The following is a 22,499-nucleotide window of genomic DNA, read 5'->3' as shown; positions in this document are numbered from 1 at the left end:
AGAAAGCCCGAGTTATCTGGTTCTTTACAGAAAAAGTTTGCCCACCCATGATCCAGTCCATAAAAGTGAAATTTCGTTACCTCCTAAATGATTAGAACAAAATAACAAAGTTCAGGGAATTTATGACTCATAAAACCTAATTGGTAGGAAGCCTACAATTATAGGATTAAGGCTCTCCTATTTTTCTTAATTACAAAACAATCCCTTCAAACTCCTAACTGAAAATAGTCTTCATCTATTTAATATTAGCTTGCTTATTTCTCATTTGGTGGTTGCAGGGGGTGTAGAAGGAAGAGGGGTCATGGAAATAGATGGCAGAAGATCAAAAGTAAAAAGACTGATTACTGAGTCTGCGCACAAGGCCTGCAGTTGGCTGGCTCTTGGCTGACCACACGTTGACTACCTAGTCATAACATAAAAGTGAAATTCACTTCAAGTCTGCTGAAGTTCTGGGTTCTGAGATGTCATGTTTAATGATGTCATAGAGAAGTTACCCTTCTATTCCAGCTAGGATCCTTTCATGACAGACTGCTACAGTGAGCCAACTGAACACACAGGCAGGTTTTGTCAGCAATTCCCAGGAAATCATGGTTCAGATTATTAAAGACATGGCAAGTATTTATATGGCTTCACTGATATTTCAAAAGAGACAACCTTGAGAACAGATTTGATAAACCTTAAGAATGATTTCCTCTATTAGTGTTCCTTCACTGCTCTGTAGCAAGGGGAGATTTTTTTTTTTAAGTCTTACTCTCCTTTTTCTTGCTCGAGGGATGGCACCATCTAGAGAGTAGCCAAGCAACAAATCGATCGGAAGGGTTTTGTTCTTCTTTGATTCTCATTTCTTCCTCTGACTCTAGCTGAATCCAGGCCAACTCCTAACACATCCTGTCCTGTACCTGATCCCACTGATTCCACCTTAGCTGCACCTGGAACAATCTATGAAAATAAAAGTCTGTATATTTCTCTTATTCTAGAAAATAGAAACCTCAGATGTGCCTATGGAATAGGGTAAGAAAAATGACAGCCAACAGTGTCAACAATTCCTTAGGTGGTATTTTATAAAGCCACTTTCTATCCACTGTTCAGTTTTACTGACACAAAAAATCAAAATCTATGGATAGGCCAGGGAGAGTTCTTTCTTTATAAAGAAGAAATGTAAGAGTGGTTAAGGTTCTACACCATTTAGGAGGGAAGTGGGCCTTGGAACCCAGACATTCTGGTGCCAGGCCCTGTTACAGGAGGCATGGGCCTGGAGGGAAGGGGGAGGCATAGGGCTTGGGCCTGCTATCCATCAGTACCCTCTGACTTACACTTTTGACATTTTCCCCAAATGCAGCTATAAATAAGGTCACAAAAGTGAGGCTAACCGGATTGAAAGAAGGCATTGCCATGTAGATTTGCTGTAAGAAAATGTTTTAAAATAACACACATTTGCATGTGATACTTCTTTTTTTTTATTTTCTGGGAATCTTACAGAATAACCCAGGGTCTCACTAGCCCTGTGAGATGCCCTCTCTGTCTCCTCCTCAGAGACCTCTCCTGAGGGCCTATTGTCCCCTTCATATCTGTATCCAAATGTCCCCTTCTATTTGAGGTGAACCTTGGCCACCTAGACTATAGCTCATTTCCTTCCTTTTGGCATTATCTTTCTTCCTTTTTCTTTATTAACAATGATTACTAGCATAGAGCGTATTTTACTTATTGATCTTACCATCAGCTTCTGCCTCTAAACATAAGCTCCGGGGGAACCTGGGTGGCTCAGATTGTTAAGCACCTGCCTTCAGCTCACTTCATGATCAGGGTCCTGGGATCAAGCCCCCCATTGAGCCCCCAGTTGGGCTCCCTGCTCAGTGAGGAGCCTGCTTCTTCCTCTCCCTCTGCTTGTGCTCTCTGGCTCTCTCTATCTCTCTGTCAAATAAATAAATAAAATCTTAAACAAAAAATAAAACTCCTAAAATAAATAAATAAATAAGCTCCATGGAGGCAGGGAAATGTTTTCTGTTTTGTTTTGTTGTTGTTGTTGTTTTGTTTGTTTGTTTGTTTGTTTTTTGCACAAGCTGTATCCTAGCAGTGTGTCCATTACTTGGCATAGCATCAGTCTTAATAGGTACATGTCGAGTCAGTGTGTATCCTATGGGGGTATTCCCTTCAGAGAACTTAGCCAAGTCAAATTCATGGATCCAGCTAGGCCAGTTTACACCTTAGCATCTGCTGAGAAGTGAGGGTGTTGAGAGCTTGTGAGGATGACACCTACTGAATAATTTCAGAAGCAAGTAAGAAATGGAAGCTTGGCCTAGCTCTTTAAAGAGTTAAGTAACCCCCCATCCTAGAGAAATATGAGTAAAGAAAGAGAGCATATCTTCCTTCAGTCATCTGTTTCATCTGCTTGAAACTAAATCAACTGGCAACATAATTGTCAAGATTCCCCTATTACAGAGCAGTATGCCGTTTGTATGGAATTAACCCCATTCCTAATTCCAGTGATAGGCCCTGCTTGACTTGATCCATTCCCCATCTTAATGATCGGTCCAGGGATGAGTATGTGATAGAATTCGGACCAGTGAGAGGGAGAGAGAACCCCATGAATAGAAAGAACTCAGGAGATGATTTCGTGTACTGCTTAGGGAAAGGGATTGTGGATTAGGCTGCTTAGGTTAGCAGTCCCAAGCAGCTGGTTGATTGGAAGAAAGTTAATAACCTTTTGTTTTATTCTATCTGCAAAATGGAGATAAAACTAATACCCATTCCAGAGGATGGTAGTAAACATTAAGGAAGAGGACACCAGGTGCAGAGTAAATTAGCTACTATTGTCATTGCTATTCCAGTGAGAAAAAAGTAAAAGAAAAATAAATAATATACGAAACACTGTATATTAGCAAATCATTCATCAACTAAACAAATCATTCATCAACTCTATGAGTACTTGCCAGGTGCCTGGCCAGTGGCCAAGGAAGTTATGATAAAAACGGCCTGAGGTTCTAGAAAGGGAAACCTTACTTAAATGATCTGGACAGCTGATGGAAAAATCACTGCAGATTCTCAGTGAGAAGAATGTCAAATCTTTAAATGTATGGTTTGACTACAGCGTTGGTAATGATTACCTCCCAAAGCAAAACAAAACGAAAACAAGAAATGGATTCAAGGTGTCAGTCTTCTTTTTCTTCTTTTAAATTTCACTATTAATCCCTGTTTGGGTCCTTGTTAAAAAAGTCAAATATAGATGTCCACCTTGAACAACTATCCACCACTACCTTCCACCGCTTATCTTTCATTGGTCAATCTTATTTCTCCCCAGAGGTAACCTACCATTAAAAACCACCACTTGGTAAATACAGTCCTAATCACTTTTTGCAGATTTATGAGTCACTTATGTATACTTAGAAAGTTAAATATATGTGACCACAGGGACTTCTAGGAAAAGTGTGTCTCCTGGAGAATGATAGGGTGGGGTATCTCATTAAGGTTTTCAAGAACTGAAGTGTCATTATCTGCAAGTTGTGTGAAATGCAGTGATTATGCATATTTCATTTGTGCTCTGGTCTCAGGATGAATTAAAAACATTTTTGAAAGCTGCCGGAAGCAAACTTGTGGTGGTTGAATTCTCAGCAAAATGGTGTGGTCCTTGCCAAAAGATTTGTCCTCTTGTTCATGTAAGTATCACCTGTATATATTTCCCAGTTTTTGAAGGAATCTTAAATCCCCTAATAATTTTCTCAATCTTAAAAAGTTTGCACTTATAAGCCATATGGAATCATAGTTTTTTGAAGCTTCCTGATTATCCGTATGATAACATACCAAGATCTAATAAGGTCATAAGTATACACATTAGAAGATTAATACTATTTATCTATGGCTAATTCTGTAAGCAGAATCCAGATGAGCAAAAGGGTACAGTGGTACAAATGAATGGATTATTCATAATAATGACATTTTGCCAAAGTTCCAGAGTTCAGAACTTCTAAGTAATGGAATAGTTTATGAAAAAAATATGATACTTGTTTTTAACTATAATATAAAAGAATAGATTTCTCCCATCCTTCAACCCTATTATCAGAACTTATGTCTTACATATTCTTTCATGTCTTTTCTACTTTATAAACTATTTTAGTAAAATATTCTAGTTAATTATAATCATATAATTTTATTTGGGTCTTTTTTCCATGTACACATTCTTTCGCCTTTTTGTAGGGTCTCCAGATTATAACTTTAATGTCTATACAGTATTTCATCTGGTTAATTTCCTTATTGCTCCATTTAAAAGTTTTCAACATTTTATTTATTTTTGGTGTCACATGGCACAGAAAGAACTTCAGGGCATTTTCATTTCTCCTTATCTTGGAGAAGTTTCACACTTATGGTCAATTTTATGAAATATTTCTTCAAATTTAAAGAAGTTTTGATTTCTCTACACGACTGAATATACTATGGTTTCTTTTCAACAAAGTTTCTAACATTTCAATTTGAACTGTTTTTTTTTAATTTAAATTTCTTTTTGTTTCCCTGATCTTTTTTTTTTAATGTTCATTTTGCCAGCATATAGTACATCATACGTTTTGTTGTTGTGTCTTGAATCTACCTGAATTCATTCTAACCACAGTCACAACCTTTGACATTGATTTATATCCAAGTACAGAAATTGGCTACATGACATCCCAACATCCATTCTGTACCTAAAAATTACTGGACTATCCAGAGGAAACATTTTATTATCTCATGGGCCCCTTTATTCTGACACTCAAAACTTGAAGAAAGAAAATGTTCCGTGTTCGGCTTCCAGAGTATAAATATACTCACATGCCACACAGTCAAAGCTGATCAAATTCCAACAGCCAACATGTGACATTTCCAGACAGAGCAATGAATGTGAAGGCTTAGTAACTCCTCTCTTCATACCTTGCCCTAAGGGCAGTAACAGTTCTGCCACAGTTTTGTCCAGGCTCCTGTAGCTCTTCCAATACCCATTCCTACTTTTATAGACCTAGTTAGCCCTTTGGAGATAAACTACCCAAGTGATCCTAATTTGAATGTGCCATCTGTTTCCTGGTGGAATCCAGATTAATGCAAATATACTTTTAAAATAAATTTTGGCAAATTCATACTGAAAGACTGTCCAGATGTTAAAAAGAATCAAGTAGACCCATATGGAATAGTGACATTGTCTCTAAGACAATGTAGTATTAAGTGATAAGAGTACAGTATAGAAAAATGTATCTAGGATGGTCCCATTTATGTAAAACAGACACATGCATGTATGTATATATATATATAAACACACGCATATAATATGTAGAGAAAAGGGAAACAGAAAGATGCATATCAAAGAAGTTTTTTTTTCAGCAAAAGTGTGTTAATTTTGGATTCTTTTATCTTTCTTGTAAGGTTTGAAATTTTGCATGATAATTATTCTAAACTTCTAGTACGTAAGGGGGTGGAGAGAGGGCTTTACTTACTCTAGGTTACTTTACTAGTCAGAGATCAAAGCAGGCAACAGAAACCAAATTAAACAGAAAAGAATTTTAATACAAGGAATTAATTGCTTTTAAAATTATTGAAAGATTAGATTAATAGGTTCCATGAATGATTCTCTCAAAACACAACATACCCCACTTTGAGGATCCTAACTTGGCCATAATCAGAAGTGAGAGGGGATGGGAAGCCACTCCCCTTCCCTGGAAGGAGAAAACAAAATGACAATAGAGTATCAGTTGGAAATTAGAACCAGAATCATGAGGCTCCTACTGTCACAAGTGCCTCTGGACTTCCAGGAAGCTGATGTCTGGGCATCAGTGCCTGAGTCTGGTTACTCTGCTGTCTCCAGCAAAAACCACTTCCATTACCCACAGTCTTGCTTTCCAGCAGGAACATCCAAAGATAAGAAGAAAGTAGCTACTGTCTCACTTCCACCTTCCATGTCTCTCCTGCATGTATCTCGTGAGAAAAATCAATCTGCATCCAGAACTCTAGCTGCGAGGGAGCCCAAGGAATCTCTACTTCTTTTCCTTTCCAGGCTCTGCAGGAAGGTGGAATGGAAGTTAGCCAGTTAAACTTCTGTGAAGGACAAGACAGTCCATATTTTCAAGTTTGCAGGCCCTGTGGTCTCTGTGGTAACTACTCAGCTTCACTATTGTAGTGCAGAAGCATCCAGTGGCAATTCACAAAAGAACAGGCAAATCGTGTTCTGATATGATTTAATTTACAAGACCATGTGGAGACCTGGCTTTGTTCTATGGGGTGCAGTTTGCTGACCCTGGGTGAAGAGGATCATCCTGAAAAGAGCATTTTTCAGGAGAAAGGAGAAGTTATATATTGGTTGAGAAATTTCTTGGTATGATCATGGAAAAACAAACAGTCTGTGAGGTATACTTAGTGTACACAGAGGCATGGTGACAAATGAACTTCAAAGAGAAAGGACCTTGTGTTATAATTTAATGAGTTTCTATAGACAGTCAAAACAGAAGAATTTTAAAAAGGGTTCTGCCATGGTCAAATGGAGAGTGTAGAGAATATTTTTAGCCATGCTATACACAAATGGATGAAAAAGACTAAAGGCAGCTAACCCAAGGTGACAACAGTCTCAATGATAGGTTTTCCAAGACTAGGGCAGTGGTTTTGGAGAAATAAGAGAAGATCAAATTCAGGAGACATTTTAGAGCTAAGATCAACGGAATAGGTAACCAAATAGTAGCAGACTACGTACGAGGAAGAACAGAGTAGAGGGAAGAGTGGGTGGGGGTGGGGATGGGGTCATAAGTGGATGGAATGGGATAATGAAGGAAGGCAGTGTCCATAAGGGAACCCAGCCTAGCAAAGAACCCATATCTATCCCATGTATACATACTACTTGATGCAAAAATGGCAACTTCCATAACCCTGTCCATTTCCTGACAGGCTCTGAAAACTTCATAAATACAGTTATATGTCCACATAGGTCAAACTCATTCCCATGACTCCTACTGGGGAACATCCATATATCTTCAAACTTTGAAGTACAAGTCAATTACCCAAGAGTTCATGGGCAATCCCATTTTCCTATAAGGCACAGAGATGCTGCTGACCAAAATCAGCTTCGCTTCTGTCTGAAAAATACTCTGTTATCTGAGAGTTTTTCCCCATTTTCACAACCTTGATGGGCCACCAAAGAAAGAACTCCCACTTCGGTCACAACCTCCAGACAATAGCTGGAGAGAATCCCTACAACAGAAGAGTTTCCATTGTCTCTGGATACCTCATACCATCAGAGAAAGGTCCCATTTGAAATAGGTCACTGGAAATGCCTGAGATATGATGTTAAAGCAGACAAATCCAGATGCTATTAAGTGTCCTTGAAGTATGAACACAGCTGTCTGAAAAGAAAAAAAAGAAAAAACACAAGGGGTGACATTTACAGGCTGCCACTGCATCCACTATTCCCAAACCCATTATCAAAACCTTTGTCACCACTGCTGCCAAAGATGCTTTCAGAACAAACCAGAAGCAGAAGAGAGCTGCAGCTTTCCTCTGTCCCTTCAGCCTGCAGAGTAAATCTGGACCCACATGTCATGATTTCTTCGCTTCCTTTCCCAGCTTTGAATCTCTGATCTCCAGTATGGTTCTTTAGACTCTGATTCTGCCAGTGATCTTGACTTGGCCTTGGTATCATCCCATATTTGACTCTCGTGCTTTAAGTTCCAGGCAGTAGTGAAATACCAGAGTGATGCTCAGCTCTCTTGAACCGTCTTTTTGTTCATGGTTTGTTTTTGCCAAGAGAAAAGTGTGTAATTCTCATGTGTGAATTAGTATTAATGCTAAGCTAATAGGGAATTTTTATTCCTTTATTTTGAAGGCAATGTCTCTGCAGTACCGAAATGTAATGTTTGCTAATGTGGATGTGGATGATTCTCAGGTAAGAATCTTAGATCCTTCCATGGGGATACATAAAATCCAAATGCAGTGTCTTTGAAAGTCCTGTCTCCGTGATCTCATTGATTATATAGTCAATTTTAAGTCGAGTAGAATTTCATAATTTTTTTCTGTTAATTGGTAGTAAACTTCCTCATAATGTTCTTATATGTTTTGTATTAATTTTAAAGTATGTGAGAAAGTATGTGACTCTCTTGCTGCCCCCTCCTCTCCCATACTGTGGCAGACTTCCCAACATTTTTTCTCCACTTGCTCTCAGCTCTGCCCCAGAATCCCGCTGAGCAGAATTGCTCTACACAGACAATACTAGTTGAGTGATATTGCGTTCAAGGTGAAAAGTGGTTTTCACCCTTATAGTAAATTATTAATCAATTACTAAAACTTTACTCGATGCATTACAGACATTTTAATTAATATACCTTGCTTTTCTCTTGCTATATCTTGTGATTTTTGTGGGTTTTTTTAAACATCACAGGAATTCCAAGAAATCCTTCATTTCCCTCCTTAGATTCTTCTTTCCTCACCCTCTACCCCAAAATAATCAGCCTCATGTCCACAGTCAAAATGTGCCTTACTGGGGGGGCACCTGGGTGGCTCAGTGGGTTAAAGCCTCTGCCTTCAGCTCAGGTCATGATCTCAGGGTCCTGGGATCAAACACCACGTCGGGCTCTCTGCTCAGCGAGGAGACTGCTTCCCCTTCTCTCTCTCTGCCTACCTCTCTGCCTACTTGTGATCTCCATCTGTCAAATAAAAAAATAAAATCTTTAAAATAAAAAAAATGTGCCTTATTCGTATACACAAAGTATCTGAAAAATTATTCTTCCTAATATTTGTCTATTTATAACTCGGAAAAAAACAGTAACAAGTGATTGTTGGGCATACTGGATTAAATCTGAGCTTTAGAATAACAAAAAAATCTGTTATGCACCCATCCTTTTCTTTAATAGTTTTGTGACTTCTTATCACTTATAAACTTCATTTTCTTCATCTATAAAACAGGGCAAATAAAATTTAACAATATAAAATGAGATGAAATACATAAGATGTATGACATAGTTCTCAGAACGCCATAGAAGTTCCATTTCTCCATTTCCTTCAAACTTCATCAAAGTGTTACAGTGTTTAATTGCCCTTGAAGGTGAATCATATATTGTGTGTTCAGAATACACCCAGGATCATTATCTCTTTGTCCTTTCTTATATTCAGAGTTGTGCAACCATCACTGTCATCAATTCTAGAACATTTCACCATCCCAAAAAATAAAACAAAACAAAAAACACTTTGGAGGTTCTAGTGGTCACCCCCAGTTCCTTCTCTCCCAACTCTGGGCAACCATAAGTCTATATTCTGTTAGATTTGCTTATTCTGAACATTTCATATGAATGGAATCATCGAAGAGGTGGTCATTTATGACAAGCTTCTTTCACTTAGCATGAGTTTTCAAGGTTCCTCTATATTCTAGCATGTTATCAACATTTTATTCCTTTTCATTGCTGAATAGTATTCCATTGTATGGCTACACCACCTTTTATTTAGCCATTCAGCTATTGATGGACTTTTGGATTGTTTGCACCTTTTGACTTTTATGAGTAATGATAGTATAACATGTATGTCTATATTTGCATTTCTCTTGAGTACCTATATAGGAGTGGAATTTTTGCCATATATTGTAACTCTATGTTTGACTTTTTGAGAAACTGGCAAAACATTTTCTAAAGCAGCTACACCATTTTATATTTCCACCAGCAGTGCGTGAGGGCTCTCCATGTTTCTCCACATCCTCCCTAACACATGTTATTGTCTGCCTTTTTGATTATAGCTCTTTCCCTTTTCAGGTGAAACAAAATGCACAGTTTTCTTTAACAGTAATTTATTTATTAGTTGTCATTGCTGTGGTCATGAAAATTATAACTTAACATGTGTGGGTCCGTGTGTGTGTGTGTGTGTGCGATAGGTGGCAGGGGAGGGATTCACCCCATAAAATGATATGTATATTAGAGAGAGAAGTCCAGTTCTGTTGATCTTTTCTTTTGACTTTTGAACAAGATAAACAAAAACTGGCATTTGAAAGCAGATTGTAATGGATTATAACAATTGGAATTCTGACATATTGACTTTGGATTCATCTTTCACAAACACAGGCAGTGAAGGGGGGAGTAAGGCCTAAAAGAAACAGACATATAAACCCTAACTGAAACTGCGAGACCAGTATTAACACCCATGCCTCAAGTGTGCTTTGCAAAGGTACCTCTACTCTTCCTTAGCTTTTTTTTGCAATGTGCTGTCTCCATATTGGGTTCAACTGGGGTCCCTCTGCAATTTTTCATAAGTTCTTTTAAATAGAGTTCATTTAGTCCTTTGACATCTGTTCTATTTTGGCCTCCATTTCTCAGCCCTCTCCCAGAGCCCTGAGAGGAGAAAGCTCAGGAATTCAGAGAGAAACCATTTTCTATGTAGCATTCCTAGAAGCTTTGATATTCCTTAGCAAGAGAATCTACCAAGTCTTAGCTGTCCCTGGTCTTTCAGACATGCCTCCTGAGAAGTCACAAAGTTCTGGGCTCGGTGTAGAGTGAGGATACCAAAATTGTGACTTCATGCCATTTCTTTCCTTTCCCAGGACTTGGCCCAAATTTATCATGTCAAAGCCATACCCACATTTCAGATGTTCAAGAAGGCCCAGAAGGTAGGTTTCCATGGTAACTGGCAGAGTTGAATTATAGAATCATCAGAATCTAAAAAAAGGCCTGGGGTATCCAGGATGCATGAAACAACTGCATTTACTTTTAATATTTACCATGGAATTCTTAGATTCTGAACATTCCATATTGGCAAGGAGTACAAAAAATGCATGAATTGTAATAAATATTCTCATTCAGACTGTCTGAGATATCCAAATCCGTAAGAAATATCTCACAATTGTCCCTATCTTATCCTTTTTGATCAGACAGAACCATCAAAAAAGAAACTTACAGAAAACGACATGATGAAATTCTCACACAAATGTATACAAATTGTTGGCAATACTTGGGGAAATATTAATCAAAGACAATCACAAGGCAAAGAGCCTAGTAGTTAAGCATGTGGGCTCTGGATATAGGTTTCTGTGGTTCAAATACCTGATCTACCACTTTGTAGCACTTCACTTAAAAGCCTCTTTGATCTTAATTTCCTTTTCTGTAGAAACAAAGATCATTAAGTTTCTCCCCTCAAAGGTTGTTGAGAGAATTAAATGAATTAATATGACTCAAGTTTGTAGATCCTTCCTGACACGCATAAGTGCTGAGCACATTATGGTAGTTGTTATCACAAAGATATTAATGAAATGAAATGTCTGAAATATTTCATGTGTGATGAAAGTAGTAATTCCACATATGGCTGGGAGCATTGACAATTGTACATACCTTATGAAAAGTAGCTTTGCAACATGCTTAAGAGGAACAAACTGTTGATTCCCTTTCACACAATTATCCATCCTTGGAAACCTTTGCTATGGAAATACCTCAAGGAAAAATAAGTCCCTAAGTGTACAGTAATTGTAGCATTACTTCTAACAAAATACAAAAGCAAGCTCAATGTCTTTTCTAGTAGACCTGCTAAGTGATTTGTCTTACATCTACTGTATGAAAGTGTGTGCGATTAAAAGTGTTAGGAAGAACATATGTAAAGCAAAAATATTCAGGCTTAAACTTTGGGGAAGATTTGTGTCTACAACATAAAAAGTGAAAGCAGTTGGTAGGCTAGCTATGGAATTTCATTTTTAGCTTCTATTTGTTGGGTATTTGCTATAACATAATTGATGCAATAGATATAAATAATTCTTCAAAAAGAATTAACACTACCTATTCCCTCTCTTGAGTGTTTACTTGAAAATTGAAACTATTAGCCTACATATCCCCAACTCCCTGTCCCCCATAGATCAGATTGTTTCTGTGCCATTTTTTATCTTCCTCTCTTCCATCTCAGAAATGAAAATGCTTCCTTCTTTTGAAATGGATTTCATCCATCGTACCTTGATTGCATTCCCTCCCTTGTGCTCCAGGCCTCAATCAATCAGCTACCTTCTTTTAGACCTGGTGTTTGGACACTCGTTTTTGCTACCGACTGCCATTCTTCATTCTCTATCAAGAGTTCTTTGATTTTCCTCCAGGGAACCTTGCCCTTTCCCATTCTTGATCCATGTGCTTCCTTAGGGCTCCATCTCCAGGCCTAGACCTGTGAGTGAACTCCATCCCCATCAAGAATAGCTAGCCCCTTGACTCCAGTCAAGCCAATCCAAGCCCAACCAGAGCTAATTAAGACTTGGCTAAGTAGCTAAGTAAAAGCCTTCTCTTTCAATTTCACTGGATTTGAACTTGGGGAGATGTGAGGCTGATGGTATACAACTAGCTTGCCACCACAGGGATCTTGAAAAAGAAGCCACCATACATCAAAAGAGCAAATTCAGACCAGAAACACCAGTGGCATTGTTTTGAGTTTTATGCCAGTTAGCTGATGGAAAAGAAAATTAACTGAATTGATGACACTATGCATTAAGCTGACCTGCCTCTCCCTCCATTTTAATTCCAGAGTTAGCCAGCCTCTGATTATAACATGGATACCCATGTCCCAAGAAATGTTCTTGAGAATTGAGGGGTCTCATTGAATATTACTAACTTAGCATCTTGGTTATGGAGTTATTTAAAAAACAACAACTTGAGATCATTCATGTCATAATATACAAATAAGTCTACTTCTAAACTTTGTATGTATAATCGTATCTCCAGAAAGAGTCATACTTGGGTCAATTTAGATATCATTTGAAAACCTGCAGAGAAGATTGGCAATGCTGGCTTCCATTTGATAAGGAATAACAATCTGTGCAAAAGACAACAGCAGAAAAAATATGGAGACAGAAATCCTAAAGATATGGTATTACAGATCCCTTTACCTCTTTGACTTAATCCCCAGCATTTCATATCTGAGATCTGTATAGGGCTTCTGGAGGGTCCCCTACCTCTTCCATTGCATCCAGAGCTGAAGTCAAAACCTGAGACCTCTGAAATGCCCCCAGGTTCTATCCTGTAATGGTCTGTACAGGAAAATCACTGGAACCAAGGAAAATAGAGCATAACTGTGCAAAAGGACCAGTCTATGTGATTTTCCCTCCTCTCTCAATAGAGCTGACTAGGAAAGCTGCCAATGACATTCATTGTTCTCCTTGGAGTGGAAAAAGATTAAGTTCGTTTCTTTGAGACCACTTCTATCTCTCTTTCATCTGGGACAGTGCAACTAAAAATTGACTTAGGAAAGCAGTTAAATAGCATTTATCTAGTATTTAAAAAAAAAAAAGGCTTAGAATCCAGTTTCTATTAAGGGATGTTATAAGAAAGGTACTCACATTTCTGGTAAAACGTCTGGCAAAGAGCCACGATCCATTATGCCTTTTAAAATGTACATTGTATAAAAAGCCCTGCGATAATTCCTCATAGAACAGAGTTAGGAAAATGTTTGCTGCCCTCAAAAATACGATCCACTCCCTTGCATTAGATCAGATGGTTTAGGGAATCCCCTGGGTTTCTCTTTTTCGATTGCTGCCAATAATCTCAAGATTACTTCCTTTACTCAAATACAGTAGCCTCCCCCTTATCTGCAGTTTCCTGGCATTCCTTAATTGCCATCTCCATACTGAATCATACTCAAATGGTGTTGTCACTTTATCTTGCCCTTGATTCTAGCTCACTTCAACTATTTTCAAGATACATAAAACATAAACAAATAAAACTTGAAAAAACTGAAGCAGATAAAGCTACAGAACAATGACTTAGGGTCTCAGTAGATAAGAGGCATTACGTGTTGCTGGAAGTTTCCAGGCAGATTTGGATGGCCCCCTAGTAGGGATGCACTATAAACAAGAGTTGTAATTATTTCAGTGTTGGGGCAAAAGACAGTGAAAGCAAATTCTAGGTAATAAATAAGGTAGGGTTGTTTCTTCCTGCTGTATTCCTTTGTGTTTTCACCTGGGACATCCACATCCTGTTCCAGTAAGATTAACTATTGTTTAAAAAAAAAAAAAAAAAAAAACTGCAGAGTCTTTCAGAGGGGCCATCCAAAACCTTGGCTGATTTTTTTTTTTAAACCAGAATATTATAGTGTATTCTATGATAAGTAGAAAAATACATAAACTGCAATGTGCATATGATACTAGTTATTCATTGAGCCTCTGAAGCCCATCAGGAGATCCCCTGGGTTAATAACATTGATTCCAGACCAGCATTGACATATCAGTGGAATAGCAGAAAGGAAGAGTAACAAAGATTTAGCAACTCTTGGCCAACTGCTTAAACATGGGCCAACATCAGAAATTTGTTCCATCTTTCATTTTTTGATATGAGAATAAATGGCTTCTCAAAGCACTTTAATCTACTCATAAGAGCCATGGGATATAGGAGCATAGATGCTAATAAGTGAGCCGTTTACAAATGAATAATTTGGAAGAACTGAGAGCTCCTATGCTCACATCGAGTCGGGGAAGTTCCTGTCCCTGTGCCTGTGAACAGCAGGGCTCCTGCTCAGGTCATAGAAGTTATTTCAGTGAGCTCCCTCCTTCAGGTAGGTATAAAGATGAAAAGGATCCCCAAGGGGCAGCACCATGGGGTGCTCAGGAGATGACAGGATTGGTTTCTTCAAGAGCCAGGCAGGGACAATAAGTAAGATAATAGAAAGTGAGGAGGATGGTGGTCCTTGGAGAATTACCCTCCCAAATGCTCACTGTTCAAGTTCATAAAAAATAGTACTTGACTGCCCAAAAGAATGTCTGTGGCTAGTATTTGCTGTCTCTGGAGTCAGGCACCTGTGGGTTGAACCCCAGGTCTGCCTTTTATTATTGTGTGACCTTAGGAATGTGCCTTCACCACCTTGAATTCGGTTTCCCTCTCTTTGAAATGGGGACTGTATCATGTATCTTTGAACTGTTGTCATGAAAATTTGTGATAATGTATATAAATGCTTTAGCACTAGACTTGGTACATATTTTAAAATAAGGTTATTGCTAGAGCCCCAGAATCTGTCTGTGCCCCTATCTCCTTGAAAATCTATGAATAAATAGAAATTTGGAAGCAGTGATTAGGAGAGACCTCTAAAACTCTTTGAATGACTACGATATCCATTTAAGCTAAGTCTTCTTAGCATTTAAGAGTTTTCTGCCCAGGGATATTCAACCTGTTAAGGATGTTGTTGCGACACAGAGGGTTTCTACCTGAGGGAAAATAAAAGCACTCTCCCATAGTGTCTGGGGGTTATATGTCAGCCCCATAAGCAGCTGATACATCGGCAGAGATTAATTGACTGGGAGGGGCAAGAACTAAGTGAGATAGAGGGAAAGAAAGAGGGAGCAGCAGCAAGCATTTATCACCATTTAGCACCATTGCTAAAGATACTGCTCTAGGTATTTGCAATTCATACGCAGTAATTACTTGTACTCCTCTTGTCTCCAGGGCAGGGATTAGAGTGAGGCAGGTGATTGCAGGTATAGGGTGGAAACCTGTCTTTATTTGAATTTTTGATATTTTGTTCATGATGGATTTTTTGCATTAATGTTTGACTTTTAAAATATTTATTAAAATATTATTTATCTTAGTTACTGAGTTCTGGGAACCTCTTAAATTTTATATCCTCCTCCTAGCCCTGCCCTCGAAATTTTAAATCATTGAAATGTAGAAGTACTTCATTCAGTGATCGGCCAGAAGAATTTACAAGACTCAATAGCAGGTTATACTTATAGCTAAGATTTATTACAACAGAAAATATAGAGCAAAAATATCAGGAAAAAGATATGCATTGGTAGAGTCCAGAAAGGTCCAGCACAAGCTTCTGATGTTCTTCCTTGGCTGGGGACACATAGGAGTGCTCTCTCTCTCTTTAGTAGTGAACTTCAAGGACATCTGTGGACTGTTTCTGCCTAGGGATGCTCTTTTGACATTCAGAGTCTGAGGCCTTTATGTGGGGACTGGCCATGTGGACACATCTTGCTCAGCAACCATTGCTACACAACCACCTATGACAATGGAGACTAGGACCCCAACAATAAAACCAGGTGCACGTCATCAATATTAATGTTTATGCCAAGCAAGCCAGCGTGGCATGGTCCATCACTCTAGATATATATAACAAAATCATCAATTATTGACACAAAGAATACTTCGGTGGAGGGAGGGTACATAGTCTCTGGGGCATTGATGAAGGATCAATCATGGTTCCCTTGGAGACAAGCAAGAGATAAGGAACCAGACCTGCTGTGTTAATTCTTCTCACACAGAGTCATGTAGAAAATCAAAATATCACCTTTATTGTAAGTTGTAGTAACACTAAATTGTGCTAATTACAGAACATGGCTTAGGCTCATGTCAACAGACTTTCTCCTGTTCCCTTGAAGCCTAGACTTTGAGATGGCCCATCTAAGAGAGAATCTTGGACTGCGGAAGAGAAACTTACCCACCTAGGTGGAGGAGATGGTGCTGCTTTTCAGAACTGTCATGCTCCAAAAGTGAGGACACAGGGTGATAATAGCCTTCTAGACCTACATGAGGCCTGCTTCAGAGGTGCTTTCTAGAAAAGGAAGGACAGTGGGAGGAGAGCAGACCTGTCCCTTGGGCAGAACACACCCAGAAAGGGAGAGGATAATCATGAACTCATTCCTTTATCTAGGCTCAACTGATATATTCACCTCAAGCTGGGGATAAGTCAGTGAAGGGATTTCCCAGTATTGGACAGTTGAGCAGATCTTCCAGTGGGAACATGAGAACAGGAGTATAGGTCATTGAAGAGAATGGCTCCAAAACCATTATTATCCCCATGAACAAATTTTCATCCTATACTTCTGGTAACGGGCAGAATGACATCTCTTACGGCCAGAGTCCGAAATCACTTTTCATGATTCTCAGTGTGGCTTAGGATAAATTCCCACAACATTAGACTCATGACCCTTTCTCCCTTCAACAGAAAACCACACTGTACTGAGAGAGGAGTTCTCAGGCAGCTTCACGTTTGTGCTGAACACCTTCAACTGATGGAGTAGGCTAAGGCTTGGCAAACTGTGGCCCCAGGGTCAAATCTGACCTTCCACCAGCTTTTGGAAATAAAGTTTTACTGGCACGCAGTCATGTCCATTTGTTTAAATATTGTCTTTGACTACTATCACACTGTATGTAGTAGAGCTGAGGAGTTTCAACACACAGGATATGGCCTGCAAAGCCTAAAACAGGTATCGGGCCCTTTCCAAAAAAAGTTTGTCAACCTCCAACATAGAAGGAGAAAAACAGTATTTATGCCACTCGTGCTTAAGAAACAGATGCAGCCAGAGTTTCTAAGCCAGCTATAAGAAAAGAAAAGAAAATGAAACCAAATTAGTGTTTTCCTGAAATCTCACTGTTGGAACAAATTGAGAAGAAGGCCAGTGTATCTTCAAAAAAAAGAGATAATAGATTGCTTTCATATGCTTTCATCTTGAATCCAAATGTATATAAATTCAAGCTGTTCGAAACAGACTGTTTCTAAGAGGCCCTGCCTTCTTGGTTTGACTTTGCTAAACTCCAAAAGCCACAACTGAGCTGCTTGCTTTTGCAAAGCCTGCCCTACAACGGCCTTGTGAAAGTCCAGGGGGGAAGTGTGCAAACACCTGCACCGTGATGAGGTTGATTCAGGGCAAAGCATGGGTCTGGTTGAATCAGAGAAAGAAGCAAAGATGGCATCAAAAAGTAATTAACACCGTCCAGCTCTCAGCAGGTAGAGGTGCTTTTCACCATTCTCTTGCTAGACATATTCCTCCCATCTCATTAATAAGATTTAATGCCTTAGCAAGCCCTTTGTAAGGAAGAAAAGGAACATCATACTATTACAGCTAATGAAATTATATTGTATGTATGAACATTGCTACAGCCTTCTCCCAAAAAAGTGTCTTGTGTTGGTTGGTGGTTTGGGCTCTTTTGTTTGTGTTGTTATTGTTGCTTTGAGGATTCTGTTGTTGTTTTTAACTCAGTAAAGAAGTCTGGAAAATTGGCAAGCTTTCAGTCAGCTGGTCCAAACCTAACTTCAGTATTCACTTGACCACATTGCCTATCAAATGTCCAAAGTATTTCATTATAATTATTCTATGAATACATCATTAAACTCCTTAATTGGTGCTCTCAGAAGTCCATTTGCTAGGAAGGGACCCTTGTCTTTGGATCTTTTGCATTTTCTCAGTAATAGTAATATACTTTTTATAGGTGATTGAATGTCTTTGGGGGAAAAAAAAATGCCTCTGGTTGGACCTGGGTGATGAGTCAATCGCGGGTAGGGAGTCACTTTTTTACTCTCTTTCTGTGTGTGTGTGTATTTGAAAATGTTCATAATAAGGGGTGCCTGGTTGGCTCAGTTGGTGGAATGTGTGACTCTTGATCTCAGGGTTGTGAGTTAGAGCCCCACATTGGGCATTGAGATTACTTAAAAATAAAATCTTTTAAAAAAGAAGTTCATAATGAAAGATGCCCATTTTTCATAATGGGCATCGTTGGTTCTGAAATGCATGGAGAGCCCCACCCCCTGCCCTGCACCATATCCCACTGGGCTCCGTAAACTGGAGTTTGTCATTTTCATTAGCAGTCATGGGTGTCGGGTTGGGGTGAGGTGACAGCAGTGCTTATAAAGTGAAGCATTGAGGAGAGAGAAGTGGAGCATGCCTTTGAGAGACACGGCCCAACATTCAGATCAAAATGAGAAAACATTGTAAGCAGAAATTATATGCTAGTTTCCTTGTAAGTGTATCTCTTCAAAAGAAAGCTACTTATTCCATAAACTCTTACCACTGAGCTGCTCCTCATTCACTAACTACACATATGAAGCTCCTGTATATAAAGCCCCATGCTAGACAGGGAAACACCTCACATTTGCTTTTGGCAAATTGGACAAAGAAGAAAATAGGTAACACCTGGTCTCTGAAATGTAACACTACCCAGAGTCTTGGACTTGTACTTCAGTGACCAGAAATCAGCTTAGCTCAGCTCACGTCAGACCTAAAACCACTAACAGAGCACCCACTCCGTATAAGGTTCCTAGCTAGATGCTAGAAGTAAGGAGGGAAAACATGAGGCGGAGTCCCCGTCTTTGGTCAACAGCAGGAGATGACGTAACAGAATCAACTCTTGAGTAGTGGAATGCCCCAGTTCTAGGAGATCACAGAGACTTCATGAGTTAAATCTTGAAGGATAGTTAAAACTAACAGGTGAGAAAGAAGGGAAGAAAGGGGAGTTACAAAATAGTGTGGGTATGTATCAGGAATTTTTCGATGACAACACATTAGTACAAAGTTATCACTAGAATGTGAACTCCAGAGGGGACTTTTGTCTGGCGTGTTTACAATGTCTGGCTCAGAGTGGACGCTTATTAAAGATGTGTTAAATTAGATAAGTAAGTGAATCCAATTGTAATGAATTGCTAGAAGTCAGAGTTTCAGTGAGGTAGATAGGACAGTGAGGTAGATTCAGTTTCAGTGAGGTAGATAGGACAAAATCAAAGAATCCCTGTAGGACTTTGGATTTTATGGTGGTGAAGAAACATTGAAGAATTTTACAAAGACTAGATTTGTGGTTTTGAACTTCAAGGGGGAAGGGAAATAAGGGACATAAGACTGGAGACAGACAAATCATATGCTGTTGCTAAAGTAAGTTCAAGGGAAAGTTCATGAGATAAAATCCATGGAATTAGGTGACAAATTTAATGTCCCCTAAAGCTACCAGAATGGCTAAAATAAAAAAGAATGGACAATACCAGGTGTTGTCAAGCATATGGAACACCCAGAACGTTCATCCTCTGCTGGGGGAATAGAAATTGATCAAATCACTTCGGAAAACTGTTGGCCAAATCCCGTCATTCAGGTGGCCAAACCCTGCCTATGTTCCTGCCAGAGGTTCTTGTCTTGTGACCTGCCCTGGGCTCAGAAAATTTCAAAACTCCCTTCATGCTTATAAATGCCATCCACCTGCCACCTGACTCTTAGAAATGAAACATTTTGTAGATCCTTTCTGACCCCTTCCTCCCCGCCAGCCAATGCCACGAGAACTATTTATAGAGGAAATGGGTACAAACCAGGCAACTCAGATAAATCATGAAATTCTGCACCCACACTTAGGTAACCTTATTCTCGAGACTCAAAAGAGCATTTTGCTGTAATGGAAGTGGATTCATGAGCAAGCCGGTAAGTGAAAATGGGATCAAGATGGAGTCACAAGTCTGGGGTACACTGGGGTATACTTTCAAGAAATAGAATGAACCATGATGCTCACAGGCAGCACCCAGATAGAATGCTGCTGCCTGGGGAAGCAGAATCATTAGAAGCAGGGATGGTTTCTTCTCTGCTAGACACTGAGCATTGAAGTTGTTCTAGAATTTTCCAAATCCTGTCCCAAAGTCCTAGGTCCATTTCTGGCAGCTGAAACCTCCCTCACTGGAAACTCAAATCTTCAGCTAATCCTGTCCTCAGTTAACCCACATTCTGCCTTCTCTACAAGCACATCATACTATTGGTACTAATGTGATAATGCATGGTAAGGGTCTTAAACTTCCATATTTCATCAAATCTAAGTTGCACATTGACAGACGCACCATTTTATTACATACCACTGAAGAGTGTTCCAAATAAAATATGCCATTCACTATGAGATGTATCCTGAGACAGAGATGTGACAATTTGAAAAGAATATACGCTTCTTAGAATCAGTTGTTTATAATACTATGACCTGTGCAAAGGTCAGGGCATGGGAAATTATGTCTCATTTGATTTCAAGAAATCGTGTATGAATTAACAAGTCCTTAAGACCAATGTATAAAGGCTCTGAGAGGTTTCAGTGATTGAGTTTTCTCATTTCTAACACACTGTATGTTTTAGAGCTCGGTTTGGAAGACTATTGTGAAGAATTATATAAATCTGACAAAACATTAACATAAACAATTTTTGAAAAGGTGCCAAGTAATTGAAACATCATGAGTTTAATGTGTTAAATGTGTATTTATATTTTAAGTATCTTTCGGACAACAGAAATGAGTAGAGGATAATTTTACAGGAGCAAAACTCAAAGCTTTAACATCTTTTTAAATATTTAAACCAATACATATTTTCCCTTGTGTATTTGTGAACAGATTTTTGAATTTTGTGGAGCTGATGCTCAAAAATTGGAAGCGAAGATTCAAGAACTAATGTAAGCCGATCTCCAAGATAAAATACATTTGCAACATTTTAAAAGGCGGCAGCTAATGTGTTTGTGTTTTTGTTTGCGGCAAATATTGTTCATGCCCCATTCATTGGTCTTCCTCCTGATGCTCTACCGTTTGAATTCCACCTTCTTGCAATCTCACTGCAAAATTGCTTAAAGCTCTTGTGGTATCACTCCCATTCTCTAACTTAGAAGGTATCACTCCCATTCTCTAACTTAGCCTTTCTTCTTTCTGTGCAATGTTTTTCTTAGGCAATGTTTTTATGACCTCCACAACAGGCCCTGCATAGCTAAGTGATACCGTGCCATGAAGAAGGCTTTCCAGAGATTGCCAAAGATGGAATTCTTCACAGTGATCAAGAAACAAACGAGTGCCCTCTTTCCCTAGCGTATTGCAAACATATAGAAGCCAGTGCTAATTGACCCATCGCTTGTGGTACAGAATTCTTCTCTGATGCATCCGTTTGTATTAGAATGGTGTCATTTTTCTCTCCCCCAGTGCCTTTCTGAAATTCTTTTATAAATTAAAAAAAAAATCCACATGTACACACAAAAGCTGGAAAGTCCTTTTACCATCTATAATATTTTTGTTATTGTTGTTAACTGAGACAGCTCAGGACATTTAAGGCCCCAGAGAAGACAGCTGCTTCTCACACCAACCTTTCCCATGTGGGGTTGCCATCAGAGGAACACTGGGGTTCTGAAGTCATAGAATGGAGCCAGCTTTCCCTAGCTACTGATGACTAAGATTTTGACAGAATCTTACTATTCTTTGGAACATAGAGTAGCAGAAGCCAACAGATGCCTGCTTAAGAGAAAAGGACAGTTTTAATCATTCAGTAAATATTTATTGAACACCTACCCTGTGCCAAGCACTGTTAGAGGCATGCAGAATAACACTTGGTTCATAGAATCCAAAGACAGAAAGATAGCCAGCTTTCGCATGCAGTCAGAAACAGGAAGAGGAGAGAGATGGGGAGCCCAGCATTCTTCTGTGTATTTCTGTGCTCTTCTTCTCTCTTTTCATCTGAATCATCTCTCTGTCGCTGTAGCGCATTCTTCTTCATTGCCTGCTCCCCATTCTGGAATGTAACCTCCCAGTGAAATGGTGACTGGAGAAGTGTTATGGAAATTGTAGGTCTCAACATCAAAGAGACTGAGACACGATGAGTATAAGAGCATTTTGGTTCCAAAAAAAGCTTTTGTCCCTTTTTCATAGAGATCTTAAGTATGATTAGTGATGCTTTGCTTCTTTCTAGCCCACCACCAGGGTTGGGGGCCATGGGGGGACAGATGGAACTTTCATGGGGTGAGGAGGGTGTGTACTGTGTCCATAGGGTCCAACTGCTTATCTGCCTGGAACCGAAATCAAGC

At 39.1% G+C, this 22,499-nt stretch overlaps 1 protein-coding gene across 3 annotated transcripts; it reads left to right on the top strand.

Moving 5' to 3' along the window:
- Nucleotides 1-567: 567 nt before the first annotated feature.
- TXNDC8 (thioredoxin domain containing 8) lies at nt 568-21,155 on the top strand. 3 transcript variants are annotated; one of them, XM_032860884.1, is made up of 6 exons: nt 568-611; nt 3,549-3,653; nt 7,826-7,885; nt 10,520-10,585; nt 20,045-20,110; nt 21,052-21,155. In XM_032860884.1, exons 1-6 carry the CDS (start codon nt 588-590, stop codon nt 21,112-21,114), a joined length of 384 nt encoding a protein of 127 aa, XP_032716775.1. In that variant the 5' UTR covers nt 568-587; the 3' UTR covers nt 21,115-21,155. The 3 variants fall into 3 exon arrangements, with proteins under 3 accessions (XP_032716775.1, XP_032716777.1, XP_032716776.1); XM_032860885.1 differs by lacking the exon at nt 568-611 and adding an exon at nt 826-1,011; XM_032860886.1 differs by lacking the exon at nt 20,045-20,110.
- The last annotated feature ends 1,344 nt before the right edge of the window (nt 21,156-22,499 follow it).

This window comes from Lontra canadensis, unplaced genomic scaffold (genome assembly GCF_010015895.1).
Source record: "Lontra canadensis isolate GAN:19392208 unplaced genomic scaffold, GSC_riverotter_1.0 scaffold19, whole genome shotgun sequence".
NCBI classification, from domain to species: domain Eukaryota; kingdom Metazoa; phylum Chordata; class Mammalia; order Carnivora; family Mustelidae; genus Lontra; species Lontra canadensis.
This window is presented reverse-complemented; position numbering and strand designations above follow the sequence as displayed.

Coding starts and splice junctions, on each gene's coding strand:
- TXNDC8 (XM_032860884.1), top strand. CDS start 588: ATGGTTCAGATTATTAAAGACATG. Junction 7,886..10,519: donor TGGATGTGGATGATTCTCAG/GTAAGAATCTTA, acceptor TTCCTTTCCCAG/GACTTGGCCCAAATTTATCA. Junction 20,111..21,051: donor GTGGATTCATGAGCAAGCCG/GTAAGTGAAAAT, acceptor ATTTGTGAACAG/ATTTTTGAATTTTGTGGAGC.